Source organism: Mus caroli, unplaced genomic scaffold, assembly GCF_978045245.1.
Source record: "Mus caroli unplaced genomic scaffold, Mus_caroli_1 scaffold_20, whole genome shotgun sequence".
NCBI lineage: Eukaryota > Metazoa > Chordata > Mammalia > Rodentia > Muridae > Mus > Mus caroli.
Genome location: NW_028227275.1, coordinates 56,841,170 through 56,868,799, shown reverse-complemented (window position 1 = coordinate 56,868,799; position 27,630 = coordinate 56,841,170). Strand labels below are relative to the sequence as shown.

Sequence of the window (27,630 nt, the reverse complement as noted above, 5' to 3'; positions counted from 1 at the left end):
CTACTTCCTAAACCATTGTAAATTCCTGTATATGGGAGCAACTTGGCTTTTATTCTAAGTGATAGTGTGGGGGGACTTTCTACTAATAAGTAACATAGTCTGCCATATATAACTATAATAAGAATTCTAAACTTACTTTGCTAAGCTTGCCCTGAGAGTTCTAATTCTGTGTAGTAGATAGTAAAGCCTGATTTCTTTCACTATCTCTCTTACAATACTAGAGGCAATTCTGAATGTTACTGAATAGGCAACATCCTTACTGAATTCCAAGCCCAGAGTGAAGGCCAGGAAGCAAAGTTCAATTTTGTTTAGGTATTTGGCAAGTCATTGCTTGGAGGCTTCTGTAATAAGACAATACTGGAAGGAAGCACACAGATCCATTTGCAAGGACAAGTTTGGAGCATACATGCTATAGGATGCCACAGTTCCAGGAGACTAAGTTTCCGTGAACTTTTTGCCTAGGGACTGCATCCAGGCTTTTGGCTTGTCATGCATGTCACTACTGGAGTGGATGTAGCAGTTCCCCCTATTTTTTATTTTCTAGATGGAAGTTCCATAATGTCCCGCCTCGTGGTAGCTATAGATCTCAGAAGAACTTCTAAAGATGAGTGAAAACACAACAATTACTAATAAGGTAATAACCAATAATAATAGCAAGCAGGATTATATACTGAACCCAACCCACAGGATTCAATGCACTTAGGTGATTCTTTAAATCTCTGGCCAATTCATCAATGTTCCAAGTGTCCAAATGACTTCTGCTAATATCTGAAATTTCTGCTAACCTAGCCTTAATATTTGCTATATCCTGTCTCAATCTACTGCTAACATAGCATCACAGAGAATTGTAGCTAACTTTCAAATATGTCTCTAAAATGACCAGACTCAGCCTTCCAAATGAAGAAATAACAATTTCTAATGCTGGATTGATTATTAGACCAGTGCATGACTAAGTCAGAATAACTGTCACATCAAAGGAAAGAGAAGGCTCATCATAGCTTCTCTTTTTGATGAAGTTTTTGAAGGCGGTTTCCAGTCTCCATGTTCTCAGTCCCACAAGGTAAAAGTTTGAAGCAAGGCCGTTTGTCCAATCTGAGATCAGGAACTTAAGTCCAAAACAGCCTTCCTGTCTCCATTGTCAGGGCACTCAGCAAGCTCACAGGTCAGCATCATTCTTTGTCCCAGCATCAGCTTGTCTCACCAATCACTCTGGCAGCTGGCATGCTCCTGCAGCAGCATTCTGTGGAGAAAACACAAAACTGCCCTCTTCCTCATATTAAATTCCTGAACAGTATCATGTCATATGCCAATATGTGGATCCTTTCATTTCCTGAGTATGCCTGGTTGTAGAGTGCCATCGACACTCAGAGAGATTTTTGGCATCCAAATTTAAATTTTTTTAAAGATATATATTTAAAGCTCCACAGTACCTTTTCCTTAAGAGTTATAAAAAATCTCAGTAACATGGGTAACATTAAATTGTTGACAAAACATCTCAAATGCTTGGCTGTAATAGCCAGTTCCAATACCTATTTTAATTTGATTTGGAACACCAAGCATAAAAAAAAAAAGTCAACATAGGCAATGACTAACTATACTTTTAGTTGCTTTTCTTGTTAAAGCAGTTGTAATTAGAAAGACTAAAAAGGTATCAATAGTCACAATGTACATATTTCATTTTTCTAAAATCAAAACTAAGTATCTATTTGCAATAATTGATTAAGAATTAACACCAGCCGGGCGTGGTGGCGCACGCCTTTAATCCCAGCACTCGGGAGGCAGAGGCAGGCGGATTTCTGAGTTCGAGGCCAGCCTGGTCTACAAAGTGAGTTCCAGGACAGCCAGAGCTATACAGAGAAACCCTGTCTCGAAAAACCAAAAAAAAAAAAAAAAAAGAATTAACACCAATGTGTGGCACAGGTAGACACTGAGGACACTGAGAGCAAGTCTTTACAATATGCCATGCACATTCTCTAAAAATACCAAATTATCTCAAGCCATCACTATTTTGATGATATAAATAATGAGATTACATGGCCAATTATTTTTTGGGTAAGGCCTATAATCTGCCTGGGATATAAATCTGGGGTGGCCTCCCCTTAAGAGATCTTGTCCAGGCAATCTAGAATAAGTTCTTAAATGTCCAAAGACAGTCCTTTAAAGGAACAGAATTTTTTCTTAACTTGAGTTATATATGTATAAACAATCGCAAATTTGAGAATTAGCAGTATCTAAAAAATGAACAATTTCAAGAATTTTAAGTCCTGCGCTATATATATGTTTTTTGGCTTTCAGTATACAAATTAAAGCTTGATTTTTTAACATTTCAAAACACTGGCTACAGCACACTATTCAATTATCTGTGTTGAAGTAGGAGGAAACTCAAAAGAGCAAACGTGATCTAGTCACATAAACTTCTCTCCCATAGAAGTGCTGCTTATAAATACAGCAGATGCATTCTTAATGGGATGCATTGTGGAGAGACCTATAGGGTTCCGCTAGGCAGGAATCTGACATTGGCCAAGGACAAGGAAACGAGCCTCAATCTTTAGGTTGTAATCGGGAAGCAGGCTAAGGCAGAAACTCCAATCTCGGGGTGGAACAAAAGAAGCAGGCCCTGGGCAAGATCCAGGCTTTTGGCCTGTCATGCATGTCACTACTGGAGTGGGGCTAGCAGTCTACATAGGCCCTGTTTTAAAGACAAACAAACCAAGGGAACTGTCTTAAAGACTTCAAAAACCTCCTTCACATATACATACTCTGCACACTCCACGCATATACACAAGATTTCTGTGACACGGCTGATTTTAACGCCTTTAGATAACATACAACAGCTCCTTCAATGAGCTGAGGAGAATTTTTGCCTCTGGATTTTTGTATCCAAGCAGTTTATGGAAATTTCCCTTTCAATAATAAAAAACCTTCCTTTCCGGTCCCTCTCCAAGTGTGCAGAGGCTTACGAGAATGCCTCTTGGTTTATGATTCATTTTGTTGTTCCCTCATACATTTTTACACTTTGGAGATTTTTTTTTCCCCACCCTCTGTTTTCAGTTGTGACGCTGTCCCTTGGCAGTCCTGGAACACAGTGCTTAAGTGATTTAAGGTACGATCCCACCCTTTCCACAGTTTTGTTGATTATGTATATAGATGTCTTTTAAGCCTCACAACAGCCAGACTCATGTAGCCTACGCTCAAATTCTCTTAGGTATCCAAGAATGACCTTGAACTTCAGAACTTTCTGTCTCTTCCTGAGTGCCTCACCAGGCTAGGTTTATTCCGTGCTGGGGGGTGGTACATAGGGCATTTGTGAGAGCTAGGCAAACACTGTCCACTGAACTAACTACATTCTCTGGTCCCAGAACCCATAATATTACTGACCATTTCGTGAATGACAATAGGTGCCTCAAAGGTGAGATCACACCGCGAAGGCAGGCTGAGGACCCAATTGTTTTGTTTTGTTTGTTTGTTTGGTTGGTTGGTTGGTTTTTCGAGACAGGGTTTCTCTGTGTAGCCCTGGCTGTCCTGGAACTCACTCTGTAGACCAGGATGGCCTCGAACTCAGAAATCCACTGCCTCCGCCTCCCGAGTGCTGGGATTAAAGGCGTGCGCCACCACGCCCGGTTGACCCAATTGTTTGGGTTCACCTCTAATTTTTTGGGTTCACCTCTTATCAGCGTCATCTGTAAGCTTCTTTTTCTTTATCTATGCAATGGGACCGCATTGACTTCACAGGTCTGCCATGGTTAAAAGGATCTGGCTTTTCCTGCGTAAGATAGAAAAGGGCGTAGATTCTTATTTTATTGTCAACCTAGTGCCCTCTCCCCTCACTCCACCTCCCCCCCCCCGCGCCCCCCCCCCACCGCACCCCGAGGTCCACGTGCCTCGCGTAAATAAGCGAGAGCGCAAGCGCCAGGAATCGGTGCCCATTGGCCGCCCCGGCGTTCTCCAGCGTTGTAGGGAAACTCTCTGTGGCCTCTGACAGCAGGCTCCGCCTCGGGTCTCTTGATCCCTGCGTTTGTGGGTCAGTGAATCCGGGCGAGCAGCTTCGACCTCGCTATGGCGCCCCTACTGCAGCTTCTGTGGCTGCTGACGCTGCTCTCGACTGTGGCCCTGAGCCCCGTCCCCGCCAAGCCCTGGGCGGATGACGAGCAGGCCTGGAACTTGTCGTCCCAGGAGCTGCTGGCCCCCGCCCGCTTCGCGCTGGACATGTACAATTACGGCCGTGCTGCGGGGACAAGGGCTGTGCTAGGGGCGGTGCGCGGGCGCGTCCACCGGGTGAGGACGCGCAGGGAGCGGGCGCGGGGCCTGGGCCCAGGAATGGTGCAAGGTGGAGTTTGGCTTAAATTTGGGGTGATGGCCAGGACAGGGGAGGGAAGGACCTGTTCAGACCTGTATCCGGTAGGGAGGCACAGATGGGCAATGGTCTCCTAAGAGGAGTAAAGGGGGAGGGGATGGCTGGGCCAGCCCCAACTTCTTCTCCATCCAGGCCGGCCAGGGCTCTCTGTTCTCCCTGGAAGCCACACTAGAGGAGCCACCTTGCAGTGATCCCCTGGTGTGCCCACTGCCCGAGACGAAGAAAACAGTGGTGAGTGAAGAGGTCAGGTATTGTTGGCCCTAGCTGGCAAGCAATTGGAATGGTGGGTCCTGTCGAGGCATCGGTTACTCCTGCGATACCAAGTTAGAGACCAAGATGCTCTGAAAGGGCGGGTGTTTGGGTGCTGGGTGTCTGCTGCTGGCCTCCCTCTTTCACCAAGTTATGACAGCCTTCCATGTGGCTCTCCTTTGAGGAACTTCTAGCTGCTCTTGCCAGGACTTTGTTTCAAACTGTCCCGAGACCGTCTTCTTTCTTTGCCTCCAGCTCTGCAGTTTTGAAGTCCTGGAAGAGCTAAAAGAACACTTGCTGCTGAGGAGGGACTGTAGCCCAGTGAATGCCAAGGTTACAGGTGCTGGGATTGCTCAAGGAGCCTGGGAGAGCCCAGACCATACTTGAGTCAGAATCCAGCCTTAATTACTTCTCTGTTCCGACCCTATCCAGAGTTTAGAAATGCGACTTTCAGCTCATTCCTTCCATTGTTGGACAAGGATCCCCTGCCCCAGGTGAGGACCCTGTGTCTAGGAGAGACAAAGGCCCCTTGATCCTCTTTCCCTTCTCTTCTCTTTCTCTGCACGCCCCTTCTCTCTCTTCCCCCTCACTTCCTCTTCCCATAGTGACTTCCCTGTCTTGGTCCTCCAGGGTAGAGTTCAGTCAGCTCACTGGGGTCTGGCTGGACTTGTAACTTTCGCCTTCCTAGGACTTCTCTGTGAAGATGGCTCCACTCTTCAAGGGCTTCATGACTACCTATAACCGGACTTATGAATCGAGGGAAGGTAGGCCCCAGCCTTGTCATCCGTCTCAGTCAGACCTGGGCCTTCTCCCGTCATGGCATCTTGATACTGAGGAGATAAAGTACACACTGATAAGTTATTTCTCCGGTGGTAAAGGGAGCCAGATCAAGCCAGATTAGATGATATGAACTGCAGGTTTATTGGGAAACTGCTCTCTGGCGAGTTCACTGGCCCCAGTGATTAGGCCACGGAAATCACCATGGGGAGAGCAGGGGAGGGAGAGAAGGGGAGAAAGGGCCCACACAGAGAGAGAAGAAAAGAAGAGAAAGGGAAAGAGTGAGGAGACCAAAATGTCTGGATTGTATCTGGAAGAGCTTCCGGGTGTGCCAGGGTAGGGACTGAGGGTGCTGGGAGAAGCTGGAGCTTCCGGGTGTGCCAGGGTAGGGACTGAGGGTGCTGGGAGAAGCTGGAGGCCAGGTCTGCCTTGATATGTAACATATGCACCTCAGTCCCTGGTCCAGGTCCGAAACCAAACAAAAAGGATCCTGTGTCTCTCAAGGAGCCCATAGCCCTAAGGTCCTATCCAGCTTTCTAGGCAGCCATCTTGTCAAGGAGTGGCCTGGCTTCCTCCTTCTGTTTTGTCTTCCTAACCAGAAACCATGGGCTTCATCCCTCTAGGCAGGATGGGTAAGACTTAGACCAGATTTTCTCTATGGATTTCCTCTGTCATGGCCTTTCCGGTAACCTCTCCTGGGTGACACCCTTCAGTCTCATTTAGATTACTGGTTTTATATTCAACAAGTCATTGTTCCAGTTTGGGCCCCCAAAGTTGAGCATGCCTCTCACTTTGAAGTCGGCTTCCCTCATGTCTTATTCTGCTGGCCCCAGGGATCTATCCTTACAAACAGCTTCAGGGACTATAGCAGGGACTCAGTTAATAAAGCCCTTGCCTTGGAAGTGTGAAGACTTGACTTCAATCCCCAGAACCCACCAAAGAAGCCCGATATGGCGGTCTGGACTTGTAACCTCAGCAGCAGTGAAAAAGGAGAAAGAAATAGACTTATGGCAGCCCGTCTAGCTCACTTGAGCTCCAAACCAAAAAGAGACCATTTGTGCCTCAAACAAAAGTGGAAGGCCTTGAGAAATGACGCCAAAGGTTGCCCTTTGATCTACACACACACACACACACACACACACACACACCACTTACTCCACACACACATGTATGTATACAGAAGTATACACAAAGGCACACACTCATCCATGCACATACACAAAGGTACACACACACCACACATGTGCATGCATGTATGTGCATATATGCATACACAAAGTCACGCTCTCATGTGTGCACACATGTTAATTCACACGTACACTCATACACACAATCACTCACACTCAGACGCTTACCCCCACTTATTGCTCCTTTTATGATCTGGTTGGGTTCAGGACCCTCTCCCTCTCTTTGGTCCTCAGAAGCCCAGTGGCGATTGACTGTCTTTGCCAGAAATATGATACGAGCACAGAAGATTCAGGCCCTGGACCGAGGCACAGCTCAGTATGGGATCACCAAGTTCAGTGACCTCACAGGTGGGGATGGTGACCAAAGCTGACACAGAACTTGTGCTGCTCAGGCTCCTCATGAGGGCTGGCTTCAAATACTCACTCCTCTCTGCCCTGCCCTTCTCTACCCACAGAGGAGGAATTCCACACCATCTACCTGAATCCCCTCTTACAGAAGGAGTCTGGCAGGAAGATGAGTCCAGCCAAGTCCATAAATGATCTCGCCCCGCCTGAATGGGACTGGAGGAAGAAAGGGGCTGTCACTGAAGTGAAGAACCAGGTTGGAGTCCCAGAAGTAGGAATAGGAAGGTAGAGTGCATGGGGCCTGAAGAGAGAGCCTTGACTGTGACCATTGTCTTGCAGGGCATGTGTGGTTCCTGCTGGGCCTTTTCTGTCACAGGCAACGTGGAGGGCCAATGGTTCCTGAACCGGGGGACTCTGCTCTCCCTGTCAGAGCAGGGTGAGCATCCTGCTCTAGTCCCTTTTCTCCTGACCAGCCCCTTCAGAGGGCCCCTTGGAACCAGTCTTCTGTCTCCTAGAGCTCTTGGATTGTGACAAGGTGGACAAAGCCTGCTTGGGTGGATTGCCCTCCAACGCCTATGCAGCCATAAAGAATTTGGGTATGTGTTAATCTGGTTAGGCGGGGCAGCAGGTACCACCTCTTTGCAAGAGGGCATGAGGGTCACACCAAACTGGGTTCTGGTCTTTTGCTGACCCTTTCTGACTGAAGACCTACAGTAAGTGAGTTTTGTCAGAGCCTCAGTTTTCTTAGCTATGAAATGGGATCTACAATGTCGTGTCCAATGGCAAGTGAGGTAGTGAATAGATGTAAGATTCTGACGCATGGCAAGGACCCAGTGAGTCTTGCTGTTTTCATGTCCTGGAAGTCTGTGTTCTTATTATTCCACCAAACTAGACAGCAACGCATCTCTCTCCTGAGGGGAGGTATTAAATTCAGCCATGGGCTGTGGTAGTAAAAGGATGGCAAGCTAAGAGCCGTCAATAGCTTAGAAAGAAGCTGGTCCAGGCGCCTCCAAGGGTGTGAGCTACATCAGCAGTAGACTGTCAGCAGGACAAGCAGCAGAGGGCAGAGGTGCCAGGCAGCCTGAGATAAGGCCTCAGCAGGGAGGCAGAGGTGGGAGTGGAGGCCTGCCTTTGTTGATAGACACTGTAGCTTCTTCCCCACACCCTCTCATCCCTAGATGTGTCATCACTAGTCTGAGGAGATTTCTTCAGAGGGGTGCCGGGGCCCTGGGGTTATGTAAGGAGCATGTGACCTCATGTCTGTGGGATGCTCGGCAGTCTTCTGTCTGGGAGAACGTGAGTAAGTCATAAACAGAAGTCCACTTATTCCCCAGGAGGGCTGGAGACAGAGGATGACTACGGCTACCAGGGCCATGTTCAGACCTGCAACTTCTCAGCACAGATGGCCAAAGTCTACATCAATGACTCAGTGGAGCTGAGCCGGAATGAGAATAGTGAGTGGGGGTCGCTGTGGGTGGGTCCAGGTCAATACTGCTGGGCCAAGGTACCACTGGCACTGCCTTCCCCTTTCAGAGATAGCAGCCTGGCTGGCCCAGAAAGGACCGATCTCAGTTGCCATTAATGCCTTCGGCATGCAGGTGAGGTCCTGACCTCTCTGTCCCTCCCCATCTCGCCTGTGCCTTCCTCCCTTGTCCTTGATGCTTCGTTTTCTTCTCAGTTCTATCGCCACGGGATTGCTCACCCATTCCGGCCCCTCTGCAGCCCTTGGTTCATCGACCATGCTGTGTTGCTGGTGGGCTATGGCAACCGTGAGTTCCACTGGCCTCCTGCTTCCCTTCCGTCAACCTCAGGCCCCAGTCAGAGGCTAGATAGCAGCCTCTCAGGCCTTCTGAGGGGGATCACCCTGGTAATGCCTGAGAATCTTGTCCTGAACCCCAGCCTCAGAAAAACACCCGTGTGTTTTGTAGGCGGAGAAGCTGGGGCTGGGGAAGGTTGGAGGGTTGTTCTAGAGGCAATTGGACAAGTGCTTTCTCTAAGCCTTGTAGGTGCATGGGGTCTCCATGAGGATGGTAGGTGAGCCTTACAGGCTCTTTGCCGTTTTCCTATTTCCTGTTACACCATAGGCCCACTGACGATATTTAAAGGGTGCAGTGTATGAATCTCTGAGTGGAGAAGGGTCTCTGACTTCTCGTACTCCATATTGTTCCCCAGGCTCTAACATTCCTTACTGGGCCATCAAGAACAGCTGGGGCAGTGACTGGGGTGAGGAGGTGAGTTTTGCCTGGTTGGCCTCTGACCCCCCTCCAGCCTCTCCCTTACCCAAGCCCTCTAACCAAGCCCCGCTGTCTTGCAGGGTTACTACTACTTGTACCGTGGATCTGGGGCCTGTGGTGTGAATACCATGGCCAGCTCAGCCGTGGTGAACTGAGAGACTTGCTGGCTCAGGACCTGATGTTGTCACAGTGGCCCCTTCCTTAGCCCGACTCATGCCCAGGCCCTTCCTCAAGAGACAGAGCTGGTTGAGGACCAGGCACTTTGTACCTCAGGGCGAGCAGTGGGCCCTGGGCCCCTTCTTCCCTCTTTCCTCTAGTGCTCATCGGAAGTTCCCCAGCTGCATCTGTGTTCGATTATGGTAGCTAGGAGGATCCTGAAGTGCAGGAGGCTTTCATGGAAGCCAGCGCCGGGGCAAGAACCTGGGCTACAGCATGATGCAGGATGAAAATATGCTCGTCGTAAAACTAGATCTGTCCTCAGCAGGCTCTGTCTTTCTGCTTTGGTGCTCCTCGGTCTGATGCTGTCAGTTTTCTGGTCCCTTTCCACATCCAGGAAAGTTGTAACCGGCCTTCTCTAAGGGCAATAAAGAGGTAGCCTGCTCTCCTTGTGTGGCGTAAGTGCTTAGTCTCTGAAGGAAAAGGTGGGTCCTTAGGGACCCCTGGTGGGTCAGGGTGGGGTAGACGGCCCACCAAGGACCTCCAGGGCTCAGGTTCCCCTTAAGAACCAAAAGCTGACTGCTTTTCCAGAGGTCCTGAGTTCAATTCCCATCAATCACATGGTGGCTCACATCCATTGGTAATAGGATCCAATGCCCTCTTCTGGTGTGTCTGAAGACAGTGATAATATACTCATATAAAATAAATCTAGGGCTGGTGAGATGGCTCAGTGGGTAAGAGCACCCGACTGCTCTTCCGAAGGTCCAGAGTTCAATTCCCAGCAACCACATGGTGGCTCACAACCATCTGTAACGAGATCTGGCGCCCTCTTCTGGAGTGTCTGAAGACAGCTACAGTGTACTTACATATAATAAATAAATAAATCTTTACAAAAAAAAAATCTAAAACAACAACAAAAACAAACAAAAACAGATGGGAGGGCTGGTGAGATGGCTCAGTGGGTAAGAGCACCCAACTGCTCTTCTGAAGGTCCAGAGTTCAAATCCCAGCAACCACATGGTGGCTCACAACCATCTGCAACAAGATCTGACTCCCTCTTCTGGAGTGTCCTCTTCTGGAGTGAAGACAGCTACAGTGTACTTACATATAATAAATAAATCTTTAAAAAAAAAAAACAGATGGGAGAGGCCCACAGCTTGATCTTTATTCAGAAGTATGGCACTGGATGACCTGAAAGCCTGGCCCTGAGGGACAGCAGAATCCACCACAGGAAGTGCCCTCTCTCCTTTTCCACGGAGAATGTCAGAGGTCACTCTCTCCATAGAGGGCACTAGAGAAAGCCACGTAGTCTAGAGCTCCAGATGGAGCCCCAGATCCCTTGTAGGGCGCCATCCGACGGATGCAGTACTCAGCCTGCTCGGCTGGGAGCTCTCTCCGCAGCTCCTCTGGGGTAATGTAGTTCTAGAAAAGAGGAGACATTAAGGGACCATGGGTCTTGGGTCATGTCCTAGCCTTGCAGCCCCTCCACTGAGTGAGATTCACCTTGTCTCCTGCCAGGATTTTGAAGGAGGCTACCACTTGTTCAGCCGTGTCTGTCTCGGCAGTCTCTCGGGTCATGAAGTCAATGAAGGCTTGGAAGGTCACAACCCCAGCAGCATTGGGGTCCACCATGGTCATGATTCGAGCAAACTCCACTTCTCCCTGCAGAGATAGACATCAGGCACTGTGTCCATGCTAAGGGAAAGAGGTCTTGCTCCTCATGTCCCCTCCTGGGGATTTTTCATACTTGGCTTATATCACCCCAGTGACAAGATATCCTCTTCCCAAGACATCATTCAGTTTGGCTTTAAGGAGTCCATGCTAGGCAGAAAGAAGTAGCCATTTGCCTGTGGCAATTCCCTCTCTTGCTTCATGGTTCAGATATTTTACAATGTAGCATTGTTTCTTAGAGGGGGAAAAATGGTCCAAGCTAAGGTCACACTGGACTGGTTAATTTACCTCTCAGTATCTTAGCTAGCCTTTGCGTGAGTGTGATGAGCAGAAAAGGTAATTTGTGTGAGGAGGCAGCCAGGCAGAGGGAGGGGATCTGATGATGCTTCTGAAGTGGCCATGGCACTCACCAGATCGTAACCCATGGAGATGAGACAAGCTCGGAAGTCGTCGGGCTCCATCATCCCATTCCGCTTCTGTCGAGGGCAAATGGATATCAGGTCTGGTCTCCAAATCCCACCCGCCCTCAAGTCTGTCAGCCCACAGGAGTTAGCCCCCACCGACCCGGTCAAAGTGGTTGAAGGAGGCGCGGAATTCGTTGAGCTGCTCCTGGCTCAGGCCCTTGGCATCTCGGGTCAGTACCTGGTTCTCGACCTCATTGATGGTGCGGGCAATGGAGGTGAGCAACTGCTCCCAGCCCACACGAATGTGCTGGAAAGTGAGAGACAGGGCAGTCAGGGAGTAGCCAGGTCTCAGGGTCTCTATGTAGCCCTGGCTGTCCTGAGACCCTCTATGTAATCAGGCTAGCCTCAAACTCATGGAGATCCACCTGCCTTTGCATCTCAAATGTTGTGATTAAAGACACGCACAACCATACCTGGCTGTCTAGTTAACTGTATTCTTAATTCACTGTGTGGCATTGGGCAAATCCTCCCCCTTACTGGACCTCTTAACCCTACCTCAAGGTTCCCTTAAGAGACTCTAAACTTTCTGTCTTAAAGTTTGATTAAGTATTGACTGTTCAGCATGGCCAATCCTGAGTTTAGAATGCTTTGTGACTTTGAAAATGTCTCTCTTCTCCCTCTCTCTTTCCTTCCTTGCACCATAAAGTCCAAGCTGACCTTGAACTTTATGAGAATACATAGCTGAGAATGACCTTGACCTCCTGATCCTCAAGCATCTCAAGTGACGGCATAAGAGATGTGCATCACCACACCTCGTCTAGACAAGTCACTTTCTACTGCGGGATAGCCAAATTGCCAGAGGGATATTACAAATGGTTGCCAGGCTGAATATGGCGACCCTCCTGGGACACACAGGCTCTCTCCAGCTGTCATCAGGCCAGGCTTCCCTTCCCTTTCTCCCAAGGGTGAGACCCTACCTCCATGCTGTAGACTGTGTGCTTGTTGTCAAAGACTAGGCTCTCCTGCAGCAGCTGGTGGTCACCCTCCAGCCGGTCGATGTTGCTCTTGTAGTTGATGATGTTTTGTTCCTGCTGCCGCAGACCTGCCATCTGCTCCTCCAGAGAGCCGGCCAGCCCAGCTGCCAGCCGTCCTACTTCCTGCAAGGGTACCCAAGAAGAATAAGTACTCTCACCTCCCAGTGGGCCAGCCCTCATGCCAATCCCTGTGCTGGCCCAGCTCTCCCAGCCCTTACCTCCACCTTTCCCTGGATCCAGGGTCCTATGGCATTAGCCTGGGCTGCAAACTGTCGCCGGAGCCGCTCGTTCACCTGCTGCCGGGCCAGCTCCTCCTGCAGTGTCTGGTCACGGCTGGGTACCAGCTTTCTGACCTGGGAAGGAGAGTGGTCATATCATTGCCAACTGTGGGGGCCAGGAGATGGTGCTGAGGCAAGATGTCCTTCAGGCCCTCAAACCTCAGTTATTGTTTTCATGAGTCAAAATGGGATATGTGGGTAAACTCCGAGGGAAATGGCTTCATATTTATAGGCTTCAGGTTCCTCATCTGTAAAATGGGGACCAGTGACACATAGGTGGGTTTGTGGATGGATGGTACGCAAACAATATTCTTTCTATATGCCTGTCAGTCCTGATAGAGGAATGATGTTGGAGGCTTATGCAGTGCCACGTGTTATCTGTGGCAAGCCCCAGATGGATGGGAGTGGGCTTTAGTTACTGCCCATATCTTTGGACATCAGAGGCCTCATTGAATCAAATGTGCGAGAACAAGTGGGGACCACGCAGGGCTGCTGGTTGCACTCACTGTATCCCACTTATTGTTGATGTCCTGCGAGCTGAGGGTGATGTAGGGGTTGCCGGACTTTGGCCGCAGTCCGTATGTTTGGCAGATCTTCTGGATCTCTCCTTGGATGCCCAGGATGGCGCCTCGCTCTCGATCAGCCTCGGGCAACGTTGCCTTGAACTGTTCGTGTGCTGTTAGCAGGCTCTGGGGGAACAGGAAGAATCAGCCAGCACACCCATTTATCACAGGCCACAGGGACAGAACACAGAGCTAGGACACCTAGTAGTTGGTTCAGGACTCGTCCAAAACCCTATGCCTCTTGCCTCTCACCCAGCACTCTATAATTGGGTTGTTTGATTTTCTTCCTGCTTCGTATTTCTATTATTCGGGAACACAAAGGTTTGGTTGATGAAATGTGAGACCAGTTTTCCTCTCATCACATCCTGTGCCTCCCAAACTTTTCCCTAATGCCTTCATTCACCTGGGTCTCCTCCACAGAGTGCACGAGCCACACATCCTGCAGGTCCTCAATAGCCCCATCCAGCCAGTTATTGAAGGGGGCTGCCCGCCGAGCAAACTCCAGCTGCAGCTGGTCAATGGTTTCCAGGAGCTTCTCCATCCTCTAGAGGCCAGAGGGACCAGGGATCAGATCCTTCCCAGCTTGCTGGCCTCATCACCTTGCCCTCAGCTCCCTGGCCCTCCTGCCCACCTCTAGTGCGTCCCTCCTCTTCTGGGTCAGTGTACCCAAGTTATCCCACTGGTCACAGATGGCTTGGCAGCGGCTGTTCACCGAGGCTGCCTCATGGTAGTCGAGCTCACTGACGGGACAAAAGTGTAGAGTGTAGAGTCAGACCCTGGTGGGACCCAAGGCAAGGTAAGGGTACAGGAGTTACGGGGTTAGGTAGCCAAAGCAAGCATGGGGCAGAGGAGCTATTCTTCTTGGGCTCTCTCAGTGTGTTCCTTCAGGAAGACTGGCACTCAGAATCCTCAGCTCCAGTCCCTGGAGGTGTCCCGATGTGGCACCTGCTGTTTCAGAAGCAGGGTTGTGGGAGAAGGGAAACTGGAGGTTGTGGATGGTGAGGCCAAGGCTGACTGGGGTGGTAGGCTAATATCCTGAGGTGGAAAGGGTCCCCATGGCGTGGGGACAGTGGAGTACAGGCAGCAGAGTGGGTAAAGGGCTGGGGATGGTGTTTCAAGAAGGGCATACGCCAGTAATGGTGCCAGAGAAAACAGGATGCAACCACTTGTTTACCAAGGGTCTGAGGGAGAAGTAGGGAGGAGCTCAATGAGGAGGGGGTGGGGCAGGGTCTCTGGCCACGCCTACTTGAGTTCCTGGGCCAGGGCCGCGATGTGTTCCACCCGGTCTTGGTGTGCAGCCAGGTCGCTCTCAAAGGCCTCATGACGTCGCAAGAGCGCTCGCACCTCCTGCAGCGAGGCTGACTCGTAGTCATGCTGGTTTAACATTTCCTCTTTGCCTGCTCGGAAAGAAAACAGGGTCCTGCCACCCAGAGGCCGCCACAGCTGGAGAAGGTGCCAGCCTGATCTTTTGCTTCGCTTACCGATGATGTCAAGTGTTCCCTGACCCAGCACCGGCTAGGCTGACCTTTGCTACAAGGAATTTCTTGATTTTGAGCCCCCCCCCTTTTGTTGTTAGTGTTTGCTTTTTTTTGTTTGTTTCTTTGCTTGCTTGGCTGGTTGGTTTGAGACTGGGTCTCTATGTAGTCCTGGAGTACTGGAACTTGCTGTTTTGACCAGCCTGACCTCGAACTCAAGAGATCTGCCAGCCTCTGCCATCACCACCCTGCCTTTGAACTACTCCATTCCTCTGTGATGCCCTCAGTCTTTCGACCTGGTTTCATTTACACACCTTTCACATTACAGCCCCTGGCACAGTGCCTGACAGCTTGGTGGATGGCAGACCCTCCATGAATGATTACTGTGTGAATGCATCACACGCGTTTGTGTGTGACATTGGTTTATAAGTGGTGATTACTATAGTTTTATAAATCAAGAGCAGCAGCAACAGTGGTGGGAACCTTCATTAGCGGCCCCTGCATTTTGCAGAAGGTGACAGGTATAAATGTTCAGAGATTGCCCCAGGGTTACCTAAGCTGTACATTTCAGAACTTCTCTTTTTGTTTATTTGTTTTTGAGACAGGGTCTCTCTACTGGCTGTCCTGAAACTCTCTATATAGACCAGGCTGGCCTCAAACTCAAAAGATCTGCCTCCTCTGTCTCCCCATGTTGGGGTTAAACGAGAGTGGCACCATAACTTCAGAAGTTCTTATAAAAATGTCCAAACTTGCCGGGCGTGGGGGCGCACACCTTTAATCCCAGCACTTGGGAGGCAGAGGCAGGTGGATTTCTGAGTTTGAGGACAGCCTGGTCTACAGAGTGAGTTCCAGGATAGCCAGGGCTATACAGAGAAACCCTGTCTCAAAAAACAACAACAACAAAAAATGTCCAAACTACTGTTATTCACTATGCCATAATCCATTATGAATATTTGTTTGTTTGTTTTAGCTGAACAGACTGGTCTTTAAGGAGTCGTTCTTTTTAACATTTGTCTTTATGTTTATGTGTGTTTTGTCTACACACATATATGTACAACACGCACACGTCTGGTGCACAGGAAGAGTGTTCTGAATGCCCTGGAACTGGAGTTACACATGGCTGTGAGCGACCATCTGGGTGCTGGTCCTCTGCAAGAGCAGTCAAGCTCCTAACTACTGAGCGCTTCCTCCAGGCCTCATCCTTTTGTAGGGCTGAAATCTCTGACAGACTCCGAGTGGATGATGTTATGGGGAGCGATATATTTGACTCATGCAGTTAGTTGTCTGTATCAATACACTTAGAATATGGAACTGATGTTGAGATTAGGGGCAGGTTTATCTTTGGACACCTGTTTCACATACAGAAGCTATGCAACAAATTAGTCAAAAGTACAGAGGACCAGAGCCTGGGACGAGGGAGGTTAAGTTTATAGATAACAAAACCAGTCCCAAGAGGAGCCCGGATGGATTGCATAGCAGCAAGTCAGGATGGAATGAAAAATCTCATCTCCAGCCAGGTTCAGTAGCTCATGTCCTTAATCCCAGCACTCAGGAGGCAGAGGCAGGTGACTCTCTGCCTGGTCTACATAAGGAATTCCAAGCTAGTTAGCACTAACTATGTAGCAAGGCAATTTCTGAAGTGAGAGTTGGGGGGAGAACATTTTGTCTCCAGTTCCCTGCAGAGCATCTGCCCATGTCCTGTGCATTTTGCCCCATGAACTGTACCTACCCCGGGTCCAAGTTTCATGCAGGGAAGCCTTCTGTTGGAACTTCTCAGCCAGGTGCTGAAGCCTCTGCAGACGCCTGATCTCCGAAAGCAGCCAATCCTCATAGCCCTTCTCTACCTGCTCCAGCCCCCGCCACGCATTGGCTATGTCCTGAGTGGAAAACAAAGGTGGCCTCCATCACGGTTCACCCATTATGCAGATGGGAATCAAGAACCCAAGGTCATCCAGGTCATATGGGCAAAGCTAGAGCACCCTCATGCCCAGCCGAGCTCACCGAAACCAGCTTGCCCTCGGAGGGCATGAAAGCGGGTCGGTGGCTCAGGCGCAGCTTGGTCTGCAGCGTGTTGAAGTTGATCTCCAGCTGGCACTTCTCCTGCACACGGGGAGGCTTGTGCAGGCGTCGATAGTCTCGGAAGTCCTCCAGCTTGCGCTGCATGGCACTCATGCTGGGTTCGCCCACGCGGTTCTCTAGCCATGGGACAGTGCGGCGGATCCACTCCAGCAGCTGCCAGGATCAGAGCAAGACAGAGAGTTCTGAGCTGACCTCATCCACCCATCTCCACTCCACACATAGATGGTGGGCATAGAGTCGGGCCTCAAATACATGGAAGGGACTTTCAAAACTATGGAGCACAGAACAGGGTACTCTGTCCTTACTAGTCAGAGAAGGAATAGGATGTGTGTGTGTGTGTGTGTGTGTGTGTGTGTGTGGTGTGTGTGTGTGTGTGTGAGAGAGAGAGAGAGAGAGAGAGAGAGAGAAAGAGATTGGGATTTGAATCCAGGGTTTCCCATAGTCTAGACAAGCACTCTTCCAGGACAATCTCTGAGTCCAGGGGCCAACATAGATTGGCATGGAGACAAAGGCCTTATGGCTGCCTAAATACAAGGGAAGGAAGGGATCAGTCAGTGAACGAATGAGCAATAAGTGAATCAGTAATGACCAGGTGAGTTTTGGTTGACAGAGGGCAGGAGATGGTGAGGAGGCAGGCCAGAGAAAAGCCAGAAGGCGGCTCTGCAGACTCATGTCAGAGGTGAGAGGAGCTGGGAGGGTCAGTGGGGACAGGTGAGGCGCACAGTGGGAAGGGGCCCTCTGGCCCCAGCCTCACCTCACTGGCCAGTTTCTCATACTCCTCCATCAGCTTCTCATTTTCCTGGTTCACGGCTAAGACCTTGCAGATTCTGTTGGCAGCAGTCTCTGCCTGAGGTAGAGAGAGCAAGAGGGCTTAGGACAAGCTACCCCGGACACCCCAACCTTCCTCCCTCTCTGTAAAGTCCTTAAGAGCCTGGCCCATGAACAAACTGAGGACAGGTAAGCACATCTTTAAGGTAAGAGGAAGCTCTCAGGACAAAGGCTTCTGCCACCCCCAGCCCCAGCCCCACCCCCAGCTCCCTGAAAACCCATTGTCTAAAACGGAGACGGTGGCCCTCCCCCCCCCCCCACTTATATGCCTTGGCACCTCCAAATGTTGGGCTAACACCAAGGTTGGGTCATCAGCCCCTACATAGGCAGCAATGCCCTCTGTGAGGCAGCAATGAAGTTTTCCTTTACCTGCTCAGCCCCAGCAAACGCATGGTAGAAGCAGGAAACATAGGTCATGATGGCTTTCTCGTCTGGTTTGGGGGTGTTCACGATATCTGGGGGAGGACAAAAAAGTGGTGTTTGTTTGTTTGTTTGTTTGTTTGTTTTGAGGCACTGGGAATCAAACCCAGGGCTTTTCTCATGATAGGTAAGTGCTCTACCACTTAGCGACATCTTCAACTCTTCCCTTGGAATGTGTGTGTTGACCAAAGCCAGAGTGGGGAATGAACTGAAGACTCTCCCCTCCATGCGGAGACTGTCCTCAGAAGGACAGAATGACGGAAAACTCTCTAAGGTCACCCCAGCTCCTGGTGTGAGACCACGCATGAGTGTGCAGCCACTGAGACCCTCGTGAAGGATCAGTGCACACTGCCTGGTGCTCCCAGCCAGTCTGCAACTTAGTCTCTGTCTTTTCTCTAAGTCTTATGATTTCCTTGGGGTAGGGGGCTGAAAGCTATAGGGGGAGAAGCTGATACTAAGTCTGGTTCCCTAATTGGTTCTTGATTTGGTCAATAAAGAAGGTGGGAGCCAATTGCTGGGTGAAGGGTAAAGGTAGGACTTACAGGTCCCAAGAGGAAGAGGAGACCCGAGGAAAGAGAAAGGGCTTTTTTGGCCAGGCTTTGGAACAAGGAGCACCCACCAACCATGTAACATCTTGGGGTAGCTAGAACTGGCAGCCTCTGACACCAGTGGATGGCTGATATAGGCTAGCTGATAAGGTTAGGGCCGGAGATTCTGTGCCCAGCAGTTGTGTTATCTGGCAAGTTCAAAGATAATAAAGATGTCTGAGTGTTTTTCATTCTGCAAAGCAAAGACAGGTAGAGACAGTAGCCGGGCCACAGTTGGCGGCTTGGCAAGTGGGGAATGTGGCTAATGGAGCTAGCCATGAAGAACAAAAGAAAAGGAGTCGGTAAGTAAGGGGACAGCAGCTCCCAGCTCCCAGCTTTCCCGGGAACCAGGAGAGGCCAGAAGGCAGGCCAAACTCCCAGGAAAGATAGAAGCATGTTTTTAAAATTACACACAACAGAAAGCAGTTCTCCTGCCATATCCAGAGATCCATCCCATGATCAGCATCCAAACATTGACACCATTGCATTCACTAGCAAGATTTTGCTGAAAGGACCCATATATAGTCTCTTGTGAGACTATGCCGGGGCCTGGCAAGCACAGAAGTGGATGCTCACAGTCAGCTAGTGAATGGATCACAGGGCCCCCAATGGAGGAGCTGGAGAAAGTACCCAAGGAGCTGAAGGGATTGGCAACCCTATGGGTGGAACAACATTATGAACTAACCAGTACCCCCGAGCTCTTGACTCTAGCTGCATATGAATCAAAAGATGGCCTAGTCGGCCATCACTGGAAAGAGAGGCCCATTGGACATGCAAACTTTATATGCCCCAGTACAGGGGAACGCCAGGGCCAAAAAATGGGAATGGGTGGGGGAGGGTATGGGGGACTTTTGGGATAGCATTGGAAATGTAATTGAGGAAAAGATGTAATAAAAAAAAAAAAAAAGAAAGAAAGCAGTTCTCCACGGTACACAGGCATCCAGGGTACCATGCAGCAATTGCTCAGAAAATATTTGATGCTTCATTGACTGAACATTGCGTGGACCCAGGATCCACAGGCAGACTGTGCCCCAAAGAAGCTTCCAGTCATAGGAACCAATATTATTCTGGATAATCAGGGAGCTTTGATATATGACAGAGTGAATCCCTTCCATAGAGGAAAGCCAGGAGAAGGAGGGCAGGGGAGAGTGTAATGGAAAGCTCATGGAGAAGAGGAATGATGGCAGGAAACATTGTAGCACATGTCTATAATTCCAGCACTTGGGTATAGTAGAGGCAGGAATGTCAGGAGTTCAAGGCCAACCTGAGCTACATGAGGTTCTGTCTAAAAAGACATAAGACCTTGAAAAGAAAGAAGGGGATAGAGTAGGAGGCAGGAATAAATATCAATAGAGGAGGAGAGAGTAGGCGACTATGTGAAGGTTGGACTGGATCAAGGGAATACTTAAGGCTGCTCTCATTCATTGACCTACCTTCTGCATCCAGCATCTTAGGGATGTCCAGGTATTTCTCTGCCACCTCGAAGGCAGTGTTCAGGTTTCCAATTGGGTCATCCTAGATAGGCATGAGGGGGAACAGTGAAAGGTCATCTGAAGGCAGAGACTGCAGAATTGGGTCTGTGAGTTATAGAGACCCACCTTGCGAAGCTTGGCATAATCAATGAGGTCTGGCCGGTGACGGTGGATGAGAGCACAGAGGGCCAGGCCATCCTTCCAGCTGGACAGAGAGAAAGGGTTGACAGGCCCTGGTTCAGGCTGAGGCCATGTCCCACCCCTATCCTTGAACTACTTCTGCAGGACAGCCTTTTCTGTAAGAAGCAGTCAAGTCCAAAGTCCTTTGCACCCCATTGCCAGCTTCTCCCAGGTCCTCGTGATCCCTTCCCAGTCCTAGGGCCCACACCAAACCAATTTCTAGATATGTAGGCTCTCCCTATCTTCTGTGGCTGAAATATATTTCCAGGGATGTCACAACTGCTCCTTGCCCCGGAAGTGTTCTGCAACCCCCTTATTCCATCTCATTCACTTCCATAGATCCTGAGTCCTTGCTTCAGAGGCTGTTCAAGAACTGAACCAGAGCCCCTGCTGTGGTTTGGGGTGGGGCCAGTCTTACCCTCACTGTGCCCCCTGGAGGCCATCAAACAGACCTGGTATGGAAGTTCTGTACGTTGACATTGCGGTACGGTGCTGTTTTCCGCTGACACCAGAGAAGCAAGCCTTCTTTGGCTGAGGTCTCTGGGTGGTGAAGAGGCAGAGGTGTTAGCTGGGAAGTGGGAAAGAGTCTGAGCTGGCCCTCTCCACATGGCTCCTCCTCTCCTCACCTTCTACAGAGATGTCCTGAATGGCAAAGCGGAGGATGATGGTCCAGATCATGCCCAGGGTCATCTTCAGGTTCCCGTCAACAATTTCTGCCAGGGAGAGAGGTCAGGGTTGGACTCCAGACCTTTGTGTCCAGGCCTTGGTTCACAATCCTCTGGCTCAGCCTCCCGGCCCTTGTGTCCCTCCAAAGACCGGGTAGCTAGTAGGTAAATACCTACGAAGCACACGGGAGTCAGCTAGTGATGCCTACGAAGCACACGGCAGTCAGCTAGTGATGCCTAATTTTAGGATGGTTTGTTGGACACCTGCTAAGTACCAGGTGCTGGGCTAGCATTTTTGGTACATTTGCTTCTGACAGACAGGAATAATTATCTCCACTGTTTCTTGTAGGTAAAAGAAACCTCTCGACTCCCCTGAGTCCTTGCCAAGACCCCTCTTGTCCCCTCCTCACCTTCAGCACCGATGGACACTAGCTTAACTCCTTTGCTGGCAATGAAGTCTAGGGCTTTATTGACATTGGCGATTTTGTGGAAGCGCATCTTGCCTTTGTCGGGCCTAGGCAGCCTCTCTCCTGAGTATAAAAGGAGTGGGTAAGGGTCAAAGGTCATGAGAGGGAGCCCGGGATGTACCTCAGTAGTAGAGTATTTGTCTAGCCTGACTGCAGCTCTGAATTTGATTCTTAGCAATAAATAAATAAATAAATAAATAAATAAATAAATAAATAATAAACCAACCCCGCTGTTCCCAAGCTGTCCCTTCTCCAATACAAGCCTCTTCCAGCACTCTGCTGCCACCATTCCCATAGGTCTCCGGATTCCCCTGACCACGGTGTATGCCCGCCCTCACCGGAAATGACCTCCAGGAGCAGCATGAGCTTCAGGCCATTGCGGAAGTCCTCCTCGATGTTCTCGATCTGCGTGCCTGCCTTGCGCAGGTGTGAGTTGCACCAGGCAGTGAAGGTCTAAGGGCAGAGGACAGTGATTGGACTGTAGGACTGGCTCTAGGGACGGGGATGCCTGGGACTGAGTCTGGTACACACAGGCCTAGCTCCTCCGCTAGGACAGGTCATATATATATCCAAGGCCTTGAATGTAAATCCTGGTTCAGCCCCTGGATTCTACGTAATCTTCACTCCTTTCCCTTCTGGAGTTTTAGTTTCTGGAGAAAAGAGAAATGGCCCTGGGGCCTCTGTGCGTACCAGTTTGGATTTGGGACCTCTCGTGTCAGCACTTCAACTTTATCTAATCTTAATCACTGGAGATGGGACTAGGAAACATTAACACACTTCCAAGTGCGGCGTTCCCCGAGGTTCAGGCAGCCTAGCGGTACGGTCTCTAAACTGAGAGATACTCAGGGGAACTGCATCTAGATGAGAAGTAGGAATCACCTGCCAGGGAGACTCTGAAGGGAAAAGCATTGCTCCGATGATCAACAGTCTATTGTTGTTTCAGAATGATTCGTTAAGCACCTAATTATCCCCACAGCGTCTCAAAGAAGAGGCCTGTTGATGCCTGCCAGGTACTGCGGCTCACATGATCCCTTTCTCTACAGCCAGCCTCAGCGTCCACCTGAGACAAGAGGAACTGGGTTATACCTGCATCTGTTGGGAATGGGGGTGTTCTATGATGACACATGTACTTGCCAACCTACCAGGTCTTCAGACCCTGAGCACTACCACTAACTGGATCCTTGATGGAGTCCAGGGCTGGGCTCCAATCTCAGCTGCCGTCTCTCTCCATGATCTAAGGCTACCCCTTGATCTCTCTGTCCTTAGGTTTCCGTATTCGTCCAAGTAAGGGGTGGGGGAGTCAGACTCTATAATGTCTCTGGTCATTCTTCCTCTGGCCTGGAAGGGTCCTGGAAGTCAGAAAACAGATGCTCCTGAGAGGTGCCCTAGAAGCCAGTTGGAATTCTCTCCTCAGCCAGATTTCCAGGTGTGCTGGGAGCTGGAGTCAAAGAGGATGCTATAAATACTGGACAGCTGTGGTTGCTAAGGGAACTTGGTGAGCTTCTGTTACAGGGGGTGTATAAGTGGATCCTTAGTCAATAGGGACCAAGCACAAGAGACTGCATTCATATTTACTGCAGTTGCTTCCACTGCTGGAGTCTGGACGCCCTGGGTCTACAAATGGCAGGGGGGTAGGCAACTGGGGGTGGGGGGAACATGAGAGTTTTTTTGTTTTTTAAGACAGAGACTTATGTATCCCAGGTTTCATCTATTTTTTAACTTAATGGGTAGCCAGCAGTGACAATGAACTTCTGATTCTCCTCTCTCCATCTCCTGAGTCCTGGGATGACAGACCTGCACCACCACACCCAGTTTATCTGATGCTGGGGATCCAAGCTAGGTCTTCACTCAAGCTAAACTCAGTCAAAACTTTATTAGGAACTGAGCTACATCCTTGGTCTCAAATGCAAGTTTCAATAAGATGTAGCCCTGTCCTGAAGGGGTTCACAGCCAACCAGAGCCATGTTGGTCTCTGAGGTGTACTGACAGAGACATGCAGAGGAACCAGAGGTGGAGGGGGAATGTCTCAACTAGGTGGAATTTTCTTGATGTAGGCTCACATTGGATCAGAGCAGTGATGGAAGAGCAGGAGCTTGTGCAGGCCCAGGAAGGGCAGACAAGGGCATGCCAGGCAGAGGCAGACACAGGGGAAGTGTGCAGTGAAAACAGTTGTTCTGTTTATGGGACTGCACTATGGCACTGCTGGAATGAAGCTGGGGGTGTTGGGCTATCAGTGGTGAGAGACAGACCGGAGGGTTGGCAGGGGCCAGGTCATGCATGATCCTGGGTGCTAAGCTGGGGAGTTTGAACTTGATCCTGAGAGCTACAGAGAGTTGGCAAAGCTTCAGGCAAGAGGGAGGCACCAGAACTTAATTATTTTTGAGACAAGTCTCTCCATGCAGCTCTGGCTATCCTGGAACTCCTTATGTAGAACAAGCCAATTGACAGAGATTTGCCTGCTTCTGTTTCCCAGATGTAATATAGAATGGTACATTTAAGAGCTCACTCTGGCTGGGCAGTGGTGGCGCACGCCTTTAATCCCAGCACTTGGGAGGCAGAGGCAGGCGGATTTCTGAGTTCGAGGCCAGCCTGGTCTACAGAGTGAGTTCCAGGACAGCTGGGGCTACATAGAGAAACCCTGTCTCGAAAAATAAATAAATAAATAAATAAATAAATAAAGGCTCACTCTGGTGGCAGAGCAGGGATGACGGTTGTCAGAGCAGAAGGGAAAAATAAGGAGGTGGGATGGATACAAGGGGTAGAGAGAGATGGGAGTGGGAACGAGGAGGTGGGGTTTGTCTCTGTTTCCTTCTGCCACACCGCCTATGGCCTGCTTATGGGCTTGAGCGGGGGTGAGATGATCGCTCAGATTGCTCAGTGGTGAGATTACTTGTGGCTCAGCCTGGATTCCCAGCACCCATGCCAGGAGGCTTAGAACTGCTGTAACTCCAACTCCAGAGATCTGACATCCTCTTCTCTCTCCATGGGCTCCCATGTATATACACATAGATAAAAATAAATCTTTAGTGGGAGTTCTGAGATGTAGCTGGGTTGGTAGAGGAGAGGTGGCTCAGCGGTTAAGAGCACTGATTGCTCTTCCAGAGGTCCTGAGTTCAAATCCCAGCAACCACATGGTGGCTCACAACCGTCTGTATCGGGATCTGATGCTACAGCTACAGTGTACTTATCATATATATAAAATAAATAAAATCTTAAAAAAAAAAAAAGCAGCAGCAGCCCCAGGCTTGACTCCTAGCACCACTTACAGCTTGATGTGGGAGTGCATATCTGCACCCTCCACTTAGAAAGGAAAGACCTGGAGAGATTGCTCTGTGATTAAGAGCACTTGTGCTCTTGCAGAAGACCCAGGTTCAATTCCCCACATCTGTTTGACGTCTCATTACCACCCGTAACTCCAGGTCCAGGGAATCTGATACCCTATTCTGACCTCCGCAGGCACCACACATGGAAGTAAGGCACATACTACATACATGCAGCCAAATCCCATATTTTTTTTTTAAAGGGGAGGCTGGGGATCAGAATTCAAGACCATCTTGGGTTACGTGAGACCTTTTTAAAAAGCCTAGACATGTTTATGAACCAATTTTTTTTTTAATACTGTCAATCGTAGTGGACTCTGGTATCAGGGGAGAACAGAGTGTTCCGAAGCTGGGAACCATAGATATTGGAGTCACTGGTAAGTGAGGACAAATGCAGGAGCAGGGATGGATGGGGCAGGGTGGTACCTGCTGTACCACAAGGATGTTACAGCTTTGAGATAAACAAAGTGGACCGAGGGAAGAAAACACACATGTCCACCCACACACAGGGCATGCTAACTGGTTTTCAGAGCATCTGCCCCGTTCTGTTGATGGATTAATGTGGACTTGGGTTGGTGGTGGACATCATTGGTGGACATGGATGGCTAGAAATTGGAATGAAAGGATGGTTCTGATATTTTAGATGACAAAGGCAAGAAAGAGACTGGCAGCTGTTGTAGTGGGAACACATGGACTTTGATCTGGGAGAGGGATGGATGGGTAGGGTGAGGGTTGTTGAGGAGCCAAGGGCAGCTGGAGCCAGGGGCAGGGATGACATCACCCGGGGATTGCAGGAACTCAGGGACCACAGCCATGCTTGGAGACAGGTGCAGGGGAAGGGGGAGGGGGCTGGGGGGAGGGTGGATCATCCCAGGCCTCATTCCATTCAGCTCAGGCTTCTCACCCCTGCAGTCAGCTCCTGTCATCTAACACAGCAGAAATGATCTGCTTGTAAATTCTGGGGTTCTCAGGTCCTGCAATGCCCTCTACTTTCCTAAAAGCACGCACAATTGGCAAAAGGCAAGTCCCATGGCTTCATGGTGCCCACCCTAAGCCTGGCCTTCAGAGCCTCAAAAATTCCTCAGTTCGGATGGAATCATTTTCTCTTCAGGGAACCCAGGTGTCCTGCTCCCTCCTCTTGGGAGCCAGGGGTAAAATGATCCAGGAAAGGAGGGGGCAGTGCCCTGCAAGGCTGAGCCTGGGCAACGGCTGCCCTCATGGCCCTCTTGAGCTCCCACAAAGGCGCTGCCTCAGCACAAGTGTCCATGTGGGAGCCTGGGTTAGGTTACTGGTAAGGGGAGCCGGGGCTCCCCTCCTCCTGACCTTCTGGCCTTTTCAGCAGACTCAGGGCTTCTAGACAGGGAGGGGCATCTTGGGAAAGAGTGGGGTGAGGCAAGGAACAAAGACCCTCAGATGGGGGCATTCTTTTCTCCCTCAGTACACAACAGGCTGCCTATCTGTGCCCTTTTCTGGGCCTCAGTTTCCTCCATTGTCAAGCCAGTAGAGGGATCCACCCGTAGCAGAAGACAGAGTAGAGGATGGGAAAGAATATGAGACGGCTGTTCTCTCCTGCACCCCAAATCCACTGGTTGTATGTCTGGCATGTTCTCCTCAGGATGGGGTCTAGGGATACTGAACTGGAGACTAGAGGGACATAACTTTCTGAGAACCCCTCACCTCCCATCCAAGAATGAGTTGGGTCTCTTGGACCTTGTCCAAAATCCACTTTTACCAACACAAGAGGGGCAGTGGGCTTAAAGTTGTTGGGGAGTCACTGAGGGACTCCACGGTGTCCTTGATAGCCTAAATCCCTATGAGAACGCTTCTGATCTTTGAGGACAGCATATAGCTGGTGGGCAGAGCCTGGTTTGGGGAGCTGCACTCTAGATTACAGGCAGGCTCTGACCTTGAACTGCCCAGATGCCCGAGAAGAACTGCCTGGCCTCCCAGCCTCAGTTTTTGCCTTTGGGAAATGGGTGAGCACTCACTTTCCGCTGCTGTTTCTCCCAGGCCGGGTCCAACAGCAAGTCGCGGTCCCAGTCCTCCTCCTGTTCCATGTACTCGCCGCCCCCACCGCCAGAGAAGGGCCCCTCCCCGGCCCCCAGACCCTCGGGCTGCATAACCATCATCATCTTGCTCAGGCTCTTGGCTCCGCTCTGCTTCACTGGGCGAGCTCCTGCACACTCAGGCCGGGTTAAGTAGGGCCCGGCCCAGCCCCCAGATCGGGTTCGTACTAAATATGGGGTACGTGGGTGGGGCCAGATAGGGGGCGAGGGAGGTTGGGTCTGGACCAGAGAAGAGATTGTGCTGGAGTCAAAGATTGCGGAATCGCGGGGGATGCTGGGATGACTACTGGCCTAGATAGTGGGTTCGCATTTCAGCTCTGTGGTTAACTTGCTGTGTGATCTTGGGACAGCCATGGACTTTGTCTGTTTCCTCATCTATTAAGTGGAGTCCAAGTGGTGGCTGTAGGCATCCTAAAGGATGCCCCTTGGACCTGAGTCTGTCCCTCCTAAGCATTGCGCTCGAGAAACAGACCCCTATTTCTATTTCACAGTCTGTAACACCAAGGCAACAAGTTGTTTGGGGAGTTTTCTAGGGTGATGGAGACATCCGAGCATGGGGAAGGGCTCAGGGCCAGATGATAGGGCCAGCCAGGTCTATTAATACCGGGGCGGCTGTAGAGGAGTGTAGGGAGAATGTGCTGAGCCGGGAAACCCCGACGCCCCGGGGGCTGCAACTCAATCCTCATGGAGTGGCAGCAAGCCACACCAGGGGCGGCCACTGCAGTACGCTGGGCGGACTGCTTCTTTTTGACACCTGGGCAGCATCACCAATCGGATTTTCGAACATCTGGCCAGTTAGCCAATCACTTCTCCGTATCT

General features: G+C 50.2%; 2 protein-coding genes across 2 annotated transcripts; one reads left to right on the top strand and one right to left on the bottom strand.

The window, feature by feature from the left end:
* Positions 1-3,933: 3,933 nt before the first annotated feature.
* Ctsf (cathepsin F) lies at positions 3,934-9,754 on the top strand. The gene is made up of 14 exons (XM_029472899.2): positions 3,934-4,275; positions 4,487-4,585; positions 4,859-4,943; positions 5,036-5,097; positions 5,292-5,367; positions 6,802-6,915; positions 7,023-7,168; positions 7,252-7,348; positions 7,428-7,508; positions 8,247-8,366; positions 8,446-8,510; positions 8,591-8,681; positions 9,085-9,143; positions 9,227-9,754. The coding sequence occupies exons 1-14, from the start codon at positions 4,057-4,059 to the stop codon at positions 9,299-9,301; spliced, it is 1,389 nt and encodes a 462-aa protein (XP_029328759.1). The 5' UTR covers positions 3,934-4,056; the 3' UTR covers positions 9,302-9,754.
* Positions 9,755-10,470: 716 nt separating this feature from the next.
* Positions 10,471-26,877, bottom strand: Actn3 (actinin alpha 3). The gene is made up of 21 exons (XM_021151533.2): positions 26,734-26,877; positions 21,764-21,878; positions 21,369-21,488; positions 20,920-21,006; positions 20,746-20,833; positions 20,240-20,318; positions 20,075-20,156; positions 18,004-18,089; positions 17,561-17,653; positions 16,729-16,959; positions 16,457-16,604; positions 14,499-14,649; positions 13,884-13,992; positions 13,656-13,796; positions 13,196-13,378; positions 12,630-12,764; positions 12,355-12,534; positions 11,538-11,684; positions 11,384-11,449; positions 10,806-10,964; positions 10,471-10,724 (listed from the first exon to the last, which is right to left on the bottom strand). The coding sequence occupies exons 1-21, from the start codon at positions 26,875-26,877 to the stop codon at positions 10,566-10,568; spliced, it is 2,703 nt and encodes a 900-aa protein (XP_021007192.1). The 3' UTR covers positions 10,471-10,565.
* Positions 26,878-27,630: the final 753 nt, after the last annotated feature.